This window comes from Salmo trutta, chromosome 13 (assembly GCF_901001165.1).
Source record: "Salmo trutta chromosome 13, fSalTru1.1, whole genome shotgun sequence".
In the NCBI taxonomy this organism is placed as follows: Eukaryota; Metazoa; Chordata; class Actinopteri; order Salmoniformes; family Salmonidae; genus Salmo; species Salmo trutta.
The window spans coordinates 81,330,627-81,343,787 of NC_042969.1; the positions used below are offsets into that span (position 1 = coordinate 81,330,627).

At 46.6% G+C, this 13,161-nt stretch overlaps 1 protein-coding gene and 2 non-coding genes across 3 annotated transcripts in view; 2 read left to right on the plus strand and 1 right to left on the minus strand.

Moving 5' to 3' along the window:
- The window catches only part of fchsd2 (FCH and double SH3 domains 2), a gene marked incomplete in the record, with an annotated part of 103,956 nt that overhangs the window by 54,358 nt on the left and 36,437 nt on the right, over positions 1–13,161 (minus strand). Inside the window, 1 exon segment of the mRNA XM_029773753.1 lies at positions 1,044–1,089. Within this exon segment, the coding sequence (XP_029629613.1) occupies positions 1,044–1,089 (46 nt within the window).
- Positions 7,278–7,350, plus strand: trnam-cau (transfer RNA methionine (anticodon CAU)). The gene has a single exon. It is a non-coding gene; the product is annotated as a tRNA-Met (tRNA).
- Positions 7,691–7,764, plus strand: trnat-agu (transfer RNA threonine (anticodon AGU)). The gene has a single exon. It is a non-coding gene; the product is annotated as a tRNA-Thr (tRNA).

Consider the following 13,161-nt stretch of genomic DNA (forward strand, 5'->3'; position numbering starts at 1 on the left):
CTCCTCTCTTCTCTCTCGCCTCGCTATCTCTCCCCCTCTCTCCCTCCGCTCCCCTCCTCCTCCCCTCTCCTCTCTCTTCTTCTCCTCTCTCTCTCTCTTCCTCTCTCTCTCTCTCTCTCTCTCTCCAGTTCAACAGTGTCTGTGTTCAGCGGCCTGAGGCTGATGAGGCCAGAAAACAATGTTTATTTGTGTGGACAGCTGCTCAGCACAGAGAGAGAGAGAAGGAGAGTATGCATGTGTAGTAGTGTCCTCAAAAATGTGTGTCTATGTAAGCCTGGCTAAATATGTGTGCACGTGTGTGTGTGTGTGTCTATGTAAGCCTGGCTAAATATGTGTGTGCGTGTGTGTGTGTGTGTCTATGTAAGCCTGGCTAAATATGTGTGCACGTGTGTGTGTTGCAGTAACTCAAGTATGTGTGTATAGTGAGCTCATGCCAATAGATTAGATTAGATAGACTGATAGAAGATAAGGTCCAGCCTGGCTAAAAGCCACTCACTCTACACTACTCTACACTACACCACTCCTAGGGACAGATATTGAGAGTTTAGGTCCAGCCTGGCTAGAAGCCCCTCCTCCAGGGACAGATATTGAGAGTTGAGGTCCAGCCTGGCTAGAAGCCCCTCCTCCAGGGACAGATATTGAGAGTTGAGGTCCAGCCTGGCTAGAAGCCCCTCCTCCAGGGACAGATATTGAGAGTTTAGGTCCAGCCTGGCTAGAAGCCCCTCCTCCAGGGACAGATATTGAGAGTTGAGGTCCAGCCTGGCTAGAAGCCCCTCCTCCAGGGACAGATATTGAGAGTTGATGTCCAGCCTGGCTAGAAGCCCCTCCTCCAGGGACAGATATTGAGAGTTGAGGTCCAGCCTGTCTAGAAGCCCCTCCTCCAGGGACAGATATTGAGAGTTGAGGTCCAGCCTGGCTAGAAGCCCCTCCTCCAGGGACAGGTATTGAGAGTTTAGGTCCAGCCTGGCTAGAGGCCCCTGCTCCAGGGACATGGCTCCTGACAGAGGAGAAAACCCCTCAGGTTGTACTACACAGGCTCTTACCTGGGCATAGTCCCTCTCCAACTGGCCCTTCTTCAAACTGTATGTCCTAGAGAGAGAGGAGAGAGAGAGAGAGACGTTAAAATATATTTCCTTGCCAATAAAGCCCTTAAATTGAATTGAGAAAGAAAGATGTTATAGTTGACTGACAAAAGGAGATCAACCGTTGATGGAGAAGGGAGACACTACCAGGCTAGAACATACCTCCCAGTGAGACACTACCAGGCTAGAACATACCTCCCTGTCAGACACTACCAGGCTAGAACATACCTCCCAGTGAGACACTACCAGGCTAGAACATACCTCCCAGTCAGACACTACCAGGCTAGAACATACCTCCCTGTCAGACACTACCAGGCTAGAACATACCTCCCTGTCAGACACTACCAGGCTAGAACATACCTCCTAGTGAGACACTACCAGGCTAGAACATACCTCCTAGTGAGACACTACCAGGCTAGAACATACCTCCTAGTCAGACACTACTAGGCTAGAACATACCTCCTAGTGAGACACCACCAGACTAGACACACCTCCTAGTGAGACACCACCAGACTAGACACACCTCCTAGTGAGACACCACCAGACTAGACACACCTCCTAGTGAGACACCACCAGACTAGACACACCTCCTAGTGAGACACCACCAGACTAGACACACCTCCTAGTGAGACACCACCAGACTAGACACACCTCCTAGTGAGACACTACCAGGCTAGAACATACCTCCCTGTCAGACACTACCAGGCTAGAACATACCTCCTAGTGAGACACTATCAGGCTAGAACAGACCTCCTAGTCAGACACTACCAGGCTAGAATATACCTCCTAGTGAGACACTACCAGGCTAGAACATACCTCCTAGTGAGACACTACCAGGCTAGAACATACCTCCCTGTCAGACACTACCAGGCTAGAACATACCTCCTAGTGAGACACTACCAGGCTAGAACATACCTCCTAGTGAGACACTACCAGGCTAGAACATACCTCCTAGTGAGACACTACCAGGCTATAACATACCTCCTAGTGAGACACTACCAGGCTAGAATATACCTCCCTGTCAGACACTACCAGGCTAGAACATACCTCCCTGTCAGACACTACCAGGCTAGAACATACCTCCTAGTGAGACACTACCAGGCTAGAACATACCTCCTAGTGAGACACTACCAGGCTAGAACATACCTCCCTGTCAGACACTACCAGGCTATAACATACCTCCTAGTCAGACACTACCAGGCTAGAACATACCTCCTAGTGAGACACTACCAGGCTAGAACATACCTCCTAGTCAGACACTACCAGGCTAGAACATACCTCCTAGTGAGACACTACCAGGCTAGAACATACCTCCTAGTGAGACACTTCCAGGCTAGAACATACCTCCTAGTGAGACACTACCAGGCTAGAACATACCTCCTAGTGAGACACTACCAGGCTAGAACATACCTCCCTGTCAGACACTACCAGGCTAGAATATACCTCCTAGTGAGACACTACCAGGCTAGAACACACCTCCTAGTGAGACACTACCAGGCTGGAACATACCTCCATGTCAGACACTACCAGGCTAGAACATACCTCCTAGTGAGACACTACCAGGCTAGAACATACCTCCCTGTCAGACACTACCAGGCTAGAACATACCTCCTAGTGAGACACTACCAGGCTAGAACAGACCTCCTAGTCAGACACTACCAGGCTAGAATATACCTCCTAGTGAGACACTACCAGGCTAGAACATACCTCCTAGTGAGACACTACCAGGCTAGAACATACCTCCCTGTCAGACACTACCAGGCTAGAACATACCTCCTAGTGAGACACTACCAGGCTAGAACATACCTCCTAGTGAGACACTACCAGGCTAGAACATACCTCCTAGTCAGACACTACCAGGCTAGAACATACCTCCTAGTGAGACACTAACAGGCTATAATATACCTCCTAGTGAGACACTACCAGGCTAGAACATACCTCCTAGTGAGACACTACCAGGCTAGAACATACCTCCTAGTGAGACACTACCAGGCTAGAACACACCTCATAGTGAGACACTTCCAGGCTAGAACATACCTCCTAGTGAGACACTACCAGGCTAGAACATACCTCCTAGTGAGACACTACCAGGCTAGAACATACCTCCTAGTCAGACACTACCAGGCTATAACATACCTCCCAGTCAGACACTACCAGGCTAGAACATACCTCCTAGTCAGACACTACCAGGCTAGAATATACCTCCCTGTCAGACACTACCAGGCTATAACATACCTCCTAGTGAGACACTACCAGGCTAGAACATACCTCCCAGTCAGACACTACCAGGCTAGAACATACCTCCCAGTCAGACACTGCCAGGCTAGAACATACCTCCTAGTGAGACACTACCAGGCTAGAACATACCTCCCTGTCAGACACTACCAGGCTAGAACATACCTCCTAGTGAGACACTACCAGGCTAGAACATACCTCCCTGTCAGACACTACCAGGCTAGAATATACCTCCTAGTGAGACACTACCAGGCTAGAACACACCTCCTAGTGAGACACTACCAGGCTGGAACATACCTCCATGTCAGACACTACCAGGCTAGAACATACCTCCTAGTGAGACACTACCAGGCTAGAACATACCTCCCTGTCAGACACTACCAGGCTAGAACATACCTCCTAGTGAGACACTACCAGGCTAGAACAGACCTCCTAGTCAGACACTACCAGGCTAGAACATACCTCCTAGTGAGACACTACCAGGCTAGAACATACCTCCTAGTGAGACACTACCAGGCTAGAACATACCTCCCTGTCAGACACTACCAGGCTAGAACATACCTCCTAGTGAGACACTACCAGGCTAGAACATACCTCCTAGTGAGACACTACCAGGCTAGAACATACCTCCTAGTCAGACACTACCAGGCTAGAACATACCTCCTAGTGAGACACTAACAGGCTATAATATACCTCCTAGTGAGACACTACCAGGCTAGAACATACCTCCTAGTGAGACACTACCAGGCTAGAACATACCTCCTAGTGAGACACTACCAGGCTAGAACATACCTCCTAGTCAGACACTACCAGGCTATAACATACCTCCCAGTCAGACACTACCAGGCTAGAACATACCTCCTAGTCAGACACTACCAGGCTAGAATATACCTCCCTGTCAGACACTACCAGGCTATAACATACCTCCTAGTGAGACACTACCAGGCTAGAACATACCTCCCAGTCAGACACTACCAGGCTAGAACAGACCTCCCAGTCAGACACTGCCAGGCATGGGAATCTCACTGGTACATTCTACCTAGCAACACAGTCCCTCTGAACTGTTCCCGTCAAACACTACTTTATAGACCATTTAAATCAAAGTTTCAAAAACACTCTTTAAAAAGGACAACCTTAAGCAAAGTTTTCAACTCAACATCCAGGTGTTTTTTCCCTTCTACGTCACGTGGACATCAGAGCAATGCTGTCATGTTCCTGGCAGAGCAGGAGGAAGTACACTGAACTATCACTGAGTGGTCTGGAGGGGATTTCTGTTTGTTTGGTCCATTGCCAAGAGATGGAGAGAGGGAATGCAGGAAGAGTGGGAGAAAGTGAGATAAAGAGGGAGGAAGGAAAGCAGAGTGAGAGAGAGTGTATTCAGCGACCCCAGGGTTACGCAAGGCAGGAATTTCTGTCCCTCTCGCCCCCCCCCCCCCCCCCCCCCCCCCCCCCCCCCCCCCCCATCCGCCATCCATCCGCCACCGGGACAGTGGAAACCTATCACAGCAGAGGAATGGATACATACTAAATGTATAACAGATATACATCTACTATGTAATGCTAGGCCTATCTATGTTATACATCTAGTATGTAATGCTAGGCCTAACATAGATAGACCTGACATAGATAGGCCCAGCATTACATACTAGATGAGAAAGATCCTCAGTCACCACCTGTCCAGTATCTCCACATCATATTGCCCTGTATGAGACGGGCATACGCATGCATACACACACACACACACACACACATACACACACACACACACACACACGGGTTGGGCGGTATTCAGGTTTTCATACCGTTTCTGTACCAATTCCGGGCTATACAGTAATAGCTGAAGTTTTATTTTTTTCTCTCACACAAAACAAATTTAGGGATCTTGATCCAGGAGGGGATTCAATGTCTCTGCTGTAACCAAGATGCTTCATCATGACATCTAGCCACTTAGCTAGCAAGTTAGCAACACGATGCATAGCTGACATCTAGCCACTTAGCTAGGAAGAGCAACACAATGCATAGCTGATATCTAGCCACTTAGCTAGCAAGAGCAACACAATGCATAGCTGACATCTAGCCACTTAGCTAGCAAGTTAGCAACACGATGCATAGCTGACATCTAGCCACTTAGCTAGCAAGTTAGCAACACGATGCATAGCTGACATCTAGCCACTTAGCTAGCAAGAGCAACACAATGCATAGCTGACATCTAGCCACTGAGCTAGCAAGTTAGCAACACGATGCATAGCTGACATCTAGCCACTTAGCTACCAAGTTAGCAACACAATGCATAGCTGACATCTAGCCACTTAGCTACCAAGTTAGCAACACGATGCATAGCTGACATCTAGCCACTTAGCTACCAAGTTAGCAACACAATGCATAGCTGACATCTAGCAAGTTAGCAACACGATGCATAGCTGACATCTAGCCACTTAGCTACCAAGTTAGCAACACGATGCATAGCTGACATCTAGCCACTTAGCTAGCAAGTTAGCAACACAATGCATAGCTGACATCTAGCCACTTAGCTAGCAAGTTAGCAACATGATGCATAGCTGACATCTAGCCACTTAGCTAGCAAGTTAGCAACATGATGCATAGCTGACATCTAGCCACTTAGCTACCAAGTTAGCAACACGATGCATAGCTGGAGCACTGAGCTGGATATCATTTATTTGACACATCTTAGATTTATTATAGTTATAATTAACTAGAGAGAGAGTGGCATAGCACCCCTGCATTTTTTTAAAATGGTATTGAAAAGCTGTCATCAAGGCTAAGGGTGGCTACTTTGAAGAATCTAAAATATCAAATATATTTTGATTTGTTTAACACTTTTTTATTCTACAATGTAGAAAATAGTAAAAAAAGAAAGAAAAACCCTGTAGTAGGTGTCCAAACCTTTGACTGGTATTGTATGTAAATCTGCTTCATGCCATAAGACATGTCTGGACATATCAAAGTAAACAAATCAAACCCACAACTAACATCCATACAGAGTGCGTTCTACCTCTGCGCAGTTAAAGCTGATCTGTTTCTGAGTCAGGTCTGCTGGGGCCGGCTTGTCCACCCACACACACAGTCTTTCCCAGGACAGTTAAACCAGCACGGTCATGTTACGAGCTTAGCTTCCGCCTCAAACTCTCAGAAACAGATAACCTCCTACCCTTCCCCCTCTCAACTTGACCCACTACTAGGGCTGAGACCCCAGAACAATCCCTCTTCCGGGGTCTCAAACAGAAGGACAGACAGACACAATGATTGCAGTCAGGGGGTCTGCAGACAGAGGGAGAGATGGATGGATAGATGGGAGGAGGAAGGCAACACTTAGAGAGCATAATTAGGCTACCCACAATCCCCTCAAACACTAATTACAGCCTAGACAGGAAGAGACCTCATCAAGCTCTTTAGTGTGTGTGTGTGTGTGTGTGTGTGTGTGTGTGTGTGTGTGTGTGTGTGTGTGTGTGTGTGTGTGTGTGTGTGTGTGTGTGTGTGTGTGTGTGTGTGTGTGTGTGTGTGTGTGTGTGTATGTCTAAGAAACTGAGCCGTAAACATTCTGGGTTTAAATCCCAATCAAATAGTACAAATTCCACAGGTTCCCTAGTCACTGTTAATAAGAGAGAGAAATTCACTCTCTTTTCTCTGTCCAGAATGGGACTGCGTCACACACAAACCACAAAACACTATATTCTCTCTCTCCTGACTGCACCAGTGTGCCTTCTTTACATAGAACAACACAGACAGACAGACAGACAGTTGGAAAGACATACAGACAGATTTGGCATCTCTGGTCTAAAGCTGTGCTCTGAACTAGAGCCTCTGGTTGAAGCACCATCAGCCAATCAGGGATTAGAGTTTAACCCCACCTCCACCATTTACCCCAGAAACCTGACACATGGAAACAGACACAAGCTCCCTATGTCATGGAAAGAGACACATGCTCCCAATCTCCTCCAGGCCTCTTTGGCGCAGTAGGCAGCGCGTCAGTCTCATAATCTGAAGGTCGTGAGTTCGATCCTCACAGGGGGCAGACTGTTTCACTACGACAAACTCAAAGCCTCGACAAATTTAAAATGAACTGAACTTCAATCACGTAGACCAAAAAATGTTTTTACAAAAAATGTAATTCAATGAACCTTAACAACAACAATATAAACTACTGAAACTGTTAAGAGTTTCAGTTTTTAGGGTAGTTTGAAATTCTAGTTTAAGTTTATAAAAGAAGGTCTCAAAGACTTTAATTCCCAGCTCTCCACTTTGAATATCCTGTTTAGGAGGAGTCTGCTGAATTACAAAGAACTGAGTCACCCGTCAACAGGACCTCTGAACCATTAAAACAAAACACTCCAAAGCAGCTAGAGAAATCACCTGGTGCTGTGGCTTAGTTGGTTAAAGCGCCTGTCTAGTAAACAGGAGATCCTGAGTTCAAATCTCAGCAGTGCCTTTTGCCGTTGGCAGCATGTGGTTTCACCAATGGCTTGAGAACAGATCACATTCCACCTTCAAAGGGTAGCCTAAGGGTTAAGTCACAAAACTGGGATATTTCCTGCTGTTCAATGGTCCTTTCAATTAATGACATGCCCGTTGAGTCTGGACTGGAAACGTAGCCTGAAACGTATAAATAGCCTACCATATGAGCTTGGTGGAACTGTCTTACCTTTAATCATAACACAATCTGGTAACACTTTCATTTAAAAGCGATTAATAGATCATATAAGGCATATGTTAATGATTTTCTGTTTATTAAAAAAAAAAATCATTAATACTACTTTATTAAACACCAATAACGTTAATACTTTAATGTCGGTTCAAAACATTTTTTTTAAATAAAGTTTTATTATTTCACCTTTATTTAACCAGGTAGGCTAGTTGAGAACAAGTCCTTTATTTAACCAGGTAGGCTAGTTGAGAACAAGTTCTCATTTACAACTGCAACCTGGCCAAGATAAAGCAAAGCAGTGTGACACAGACAACAACACAGAGTTACACATGGAATAAACAAACATTCAGTCAGTAATACAGTAGAAAAGGTCTATATACAGTGTGTGCAAATGAGGTAGGATAAGGGAGGTAAGGCAATAAATAGGCCATGGTGGCGAAGTAATTACAATATAGCAATTAAACATTGGAATGGTAGATGTGCAGAAGATGAATGTGCAAGTAGAGACACTGGGGTGCAAAGGAGCAAGATAAATAAATAAATAAATAAATACAGTATGGGGATGAGGTAGGTAGATAGCCCATCTGTAAACAGCCCATCTATGTACAGGTGCAGTGATCTGTGAGCTGCTCTGACAGCTTGTGCTTAAAGTTAGTGAGGGAGATATGAGTCTCCAGCTTCAGTGATTTTTGCAGTTCGTTCCAGTCATTGGCAGCAGAGAACTGGAAGGAAAGACGACCAAAGGAGGAATTGGCTTTGGGGGTGACCAGTGAGATATACCTGCTGGAGCGCGTGCTACGAGTGGGTGCTGCTATGGTGACCAGTGAGCTGAGATAAGGCGGGGCTTTACCTAGCAGAGACTTGTAGATGACCTGGAGCCAGTGGGTTTGGCGACGAATATGAAGCGAGGGCCAGCCAACGAGAGCATACAGGCCGCAGTGGTGGATAGTATATGGGGCTTTGGTGACAAAACGGATGGCACTGTGATAGACTGCATCCAATTTGCTGAGTAGAGTGTTGGAGGCTATTTTGTAAATGACATCGCCGAAGTCGAGGATCGGTGGGATAGTCAGTTTTACGAGGGTATGTTTGGCAGCAAGAGTGACGGATGATTTGTTGCGAAATAGGAAGCCAATTCTAGATTTAACTTTGGATTGGAGATGTTTAATGTGAGTCTGGAAGGAGAGTTTAGTCTAACCAGACACCTAGGTATTTGTAGTTGTCCACATAATCTAAGTCAGAACCGTCCAGAGTAGTGATGCTGGACGGGCGGGCCACGGAAGGAGAGTTGTACGGCATTGAAGCTCGTCTGGAGGTTTGTTAACACAGTGTCCAAAGAAGGGCCAGAAGTATACAGAATGGTGTCGTCTGCATAGAGGTGGATCAGAGAATCACCAGTAGAAAGAGCGACATCATTGATGTATACAGAGAAGAGAGTCGGCCCGAGAATTGAACCCTGTGGCACCCCCATAGACACTGCCAGAGGCGTCGAACAACAGGCCCTCCGATTTGACACACTGAACTCTATCAGAGAAGTAGTTGGTGAACCAGGCGAGGCAGTCATTTGAGAAACCAAGGCTGTTGAGTCTGCCGATAAGAATGTGGTGATTGACAGAGTCGAAAGCCTTCGCCAGGTCGATGAATACAGCTGCACAGTACTGTCTTTTATCGATGGCGGTTATGATATCATTTAGGACCTTGAGCGTGGCTGACGTGCACCCATGACCAGCTCGGAAACCATATTGCGTAGCGGAAAAGGTACGGTGGGATTCGAAATGGTCGGTGATCTGTTATAAGGCATTTGTTAATGATTTGTAAAGCATATTCAACAAAAATATAAACGCAACATGTAAAGTGTTGGTCCCATGTGTCATGAGCTGAAATAAAAGATCCCAGAAATGTTTTCATACGCACAAAAAGCTTCTTCCTATCAAATGTTGTGCACAAATTTGTTTACATCCTTGTTAGTGATCGCCAAGATTATCCATATACCTGGCAGGTGTGGCATATCAAGAAGCTGCTTAAACAGCATGATCATCACACCTTGTGCTGGGGACAATAAAAGGCCACTCTAAAATGGGCAGTTTTGTCACACAACACAATGCCACAGATGTCTCAAGTTTTGAGGGAGAGTCCAATTGTCATGCTGACTGCAGGAATGTCCACCAGAGCAGTTGCCGGAAAATGTCATGTTAATTTCTCTACCATAAGCCGCCTCCAACGTAATTTTAGAGAATTTGGCAGTACGTCCAACCGGCCTCACAACCGCAGACCACGTGTAACCACGCCAGCCCAGGACCTCCACATCTGGCTTTTTTACCTGCGGGATCGTCTGAGACCAGCCACCCGGACAGCTGATGAAACTGAGGAGTACTTCTTTCTGTAATAAAGCCCTTTTGTGGTGAAAAAGTAATTCTGATTGGCTGGGCCTGGTTCCCAAGTGGCCCACCCATGGCTGCGCCCCTACCCAGTCCTGTCAAATCCATAGATTAGGGCCTAATGAATTTATTTAAATTGACTGATTTCCTTATATGAACTGTAACTTCATAAAATCATTGGAATTGTTGCAAATTGCGTTCATATTGTTGTTCAGTATATTTAAAAATCCTCATTACATAGCCTAATATGTACGAATGTCAGAGAGTTCAACTACTTATAAAGCTGCTTATGAAGTAAATTACTTGCTAATGGCTTAGGCCTATTAATGCTTTGGTTTGTGGTCAAATTCATTCTTAATAAGAACCGATTTACAAATGATTAGTAAACTTGATAGCAGTACCCAATCTAAAACTGCAACTACTTTACACTTCAGGATTAAATAGCTACAGCAAGTCATTTATAAACGTTGAAATAATTGATAAATGTTTATAAAGTATGTAGTTGCAACATAAAATTGTGAGCTAATACATCTTTCTGTTCGTTAATCTACCTGCTCTGCCTTATCTAATACATCTTTCTGTTGGTTAATCTGCCTGTTCTGGTTTAGCTAATACATCTTTCTGTTGGTTAATCGACCTGCTCTGGTTTAGCTAATAAATCAAACAGAATGTAACACAGCTAAACAAAATAATAGGAAACTTAAGTGTTTAAAAAAATCTGTCATGAACAGGCTTTCATTGAGTGTTAGGAGTTGACAGATGCTGTGTTACATAAAAGGCCACACACACAAGGGGGTCATGAAGAGGGGTGCTAGGGGGTCATGAAGAGGGGTGCTAGGGGGTCATGAAGAGGGGTGCTAGGGGGTCATGAAGAGGGGTGCTAGGGGGTCATGAAGAGGGGTGCTAGGGGGTCATGAAGAGGGGTGCTAGGGGGTCATGAAGAGGGGTGCTAGGGGGGGTCATGGAGAGGGGTGCTAGGGGGTCATGAAGAGGGGTGCTAGGGGAGTCATGAAGAGGGGTGCTAGGGGGTCATGAAGAGGGGTGCTAGGGGGGCCATGAAGAGGGGTGCTAGGGGGTCATGAAGAGGGGTGCTAGGGGGTCATGAAGAGGGGTGCTAGGGGGTCATGAAGAGGGGTGCTAGGGGGGTCATGAAGAGGGGTGCTAGGGGGTCATGAAGAGGGGTGCTAGGGGAGTCATGAAGAGGGGCGCTAGAGGGTCATGAAGAGGGGTGCTAGGGGGTCATGAAGAGGGGTGCTAGGGGGGTCATGAAGAGGGGCGCTAGAGGGTCATGAAGAGGGGTGCTAGAGGAGTCATGAAGAGGGGTGCTAGGGGGTCATGAAGAGGGGTGCTAGGGGGTCATGAAGGGGGGTGCTAGGGGAGTCATGAAGAGGGGTGCTAGGGGGTCATGAAGAGGGGTGCTAGGGGAGTCATGAAGAGGGGTGCTAGGGGGGTCATGAAGAGGGGTGCTAGGGGGTCATGAAGAGGGGTGCTAGGGGGGTCATGAAGAGGGGTGCTAGGGGGGTCATGAAGAGGGGTGCTAGGGGGGTCATGAAGAGGGGTGCTAGGGGAGTCATGAAGAGGGGTGCTAGGGGGGTCATGAAGAGGGGTGCTAGGGGGGTCATGAAGAGGGGCGCTAGGGGGGTCATGAAGAGGGGTGCTAGAGGGGTCATGAAGAGGGGTGCTAGGGGGGTCATGAAGAGGGGTGCTAGAGGGGTCATGAAGAGGGGTGCTAGGGGGGTCATGAAGAGGGGTGCTAGGGGGGTCATGAAGAGGGGTGCTAGGGGGGTCATGAAGAGGGGTGCTAGGGGGTCATGAAGAGGGGTGCTAGGGGGTCATGAAGAGGGGTGCTAGGGGGTCACGAAGAGGACACACTGATCATTTATCCAAGGGCACAGAGAAACCCACATCCAGACCAGACCAAACAAACTTACTACAACTGGCAAAACAACATCACCTAGCCTATCACCTAGACTCCACCACAGAGCTCACCTTGTCACCATGACAACAGATAAGAGGGTAGGAAGATAAGAGGGATGGAGAGATGGGGGGGACAAGCTCTATCTCGCTCTCTGACGCGCACACACACACACACACACACACACACACACACACACACACACACACACACACACACACACACACAGAGAGAGAGAGACAGGAAAAAGCAGGCCTAGACTTGGTATGTACACACACATGATCTTTGGACATGTCTAAGCCTCTCATGCCTCCATGGTAACACTGCCATGGTTTGCTCTGCTGTAGGTAAACAAGAGCAACCAATGATCTGATCTCACTCGCACGTGTGCGTACACATTCCCCAAAGACTAATTACACCTGGTTAAATATGAAATATATGATTTAATATGACTGGTATCACTGAGGATTCAAACTGACAGAATGTCAGTTTGAATCCTGCAGATATCACAAAACTAGCATTCACAGGCTTGCTGTTAGGTGTGCTGCGTGGCTGTGTTACTTAATGATCTGTGGCTGTGTTACTTAATGATCTGTGGCTGTGTTACTTAATGATCTGTGGCTGTGTTACTTAATGATCTGTGGCTGTGTTACTTAATGATCTGTGGCTGTGTTACTTAATGATCTGTGGCTGTGTTACTTAATGATCTGTGGCTGTGTTACTTAATGATCTGTGGCTGTGTTACTTAATGATCTGTGGCTGTGTTACATAATGATCTGTGGCTGTGTTACTTAATGATCTGTGGCTGTGTTACATAATGATCTGTGGCTGTGTTACATAATGATCTGTGGCTGTGTTACTAAATGATCTGTGGCTGTGTTACTTAAT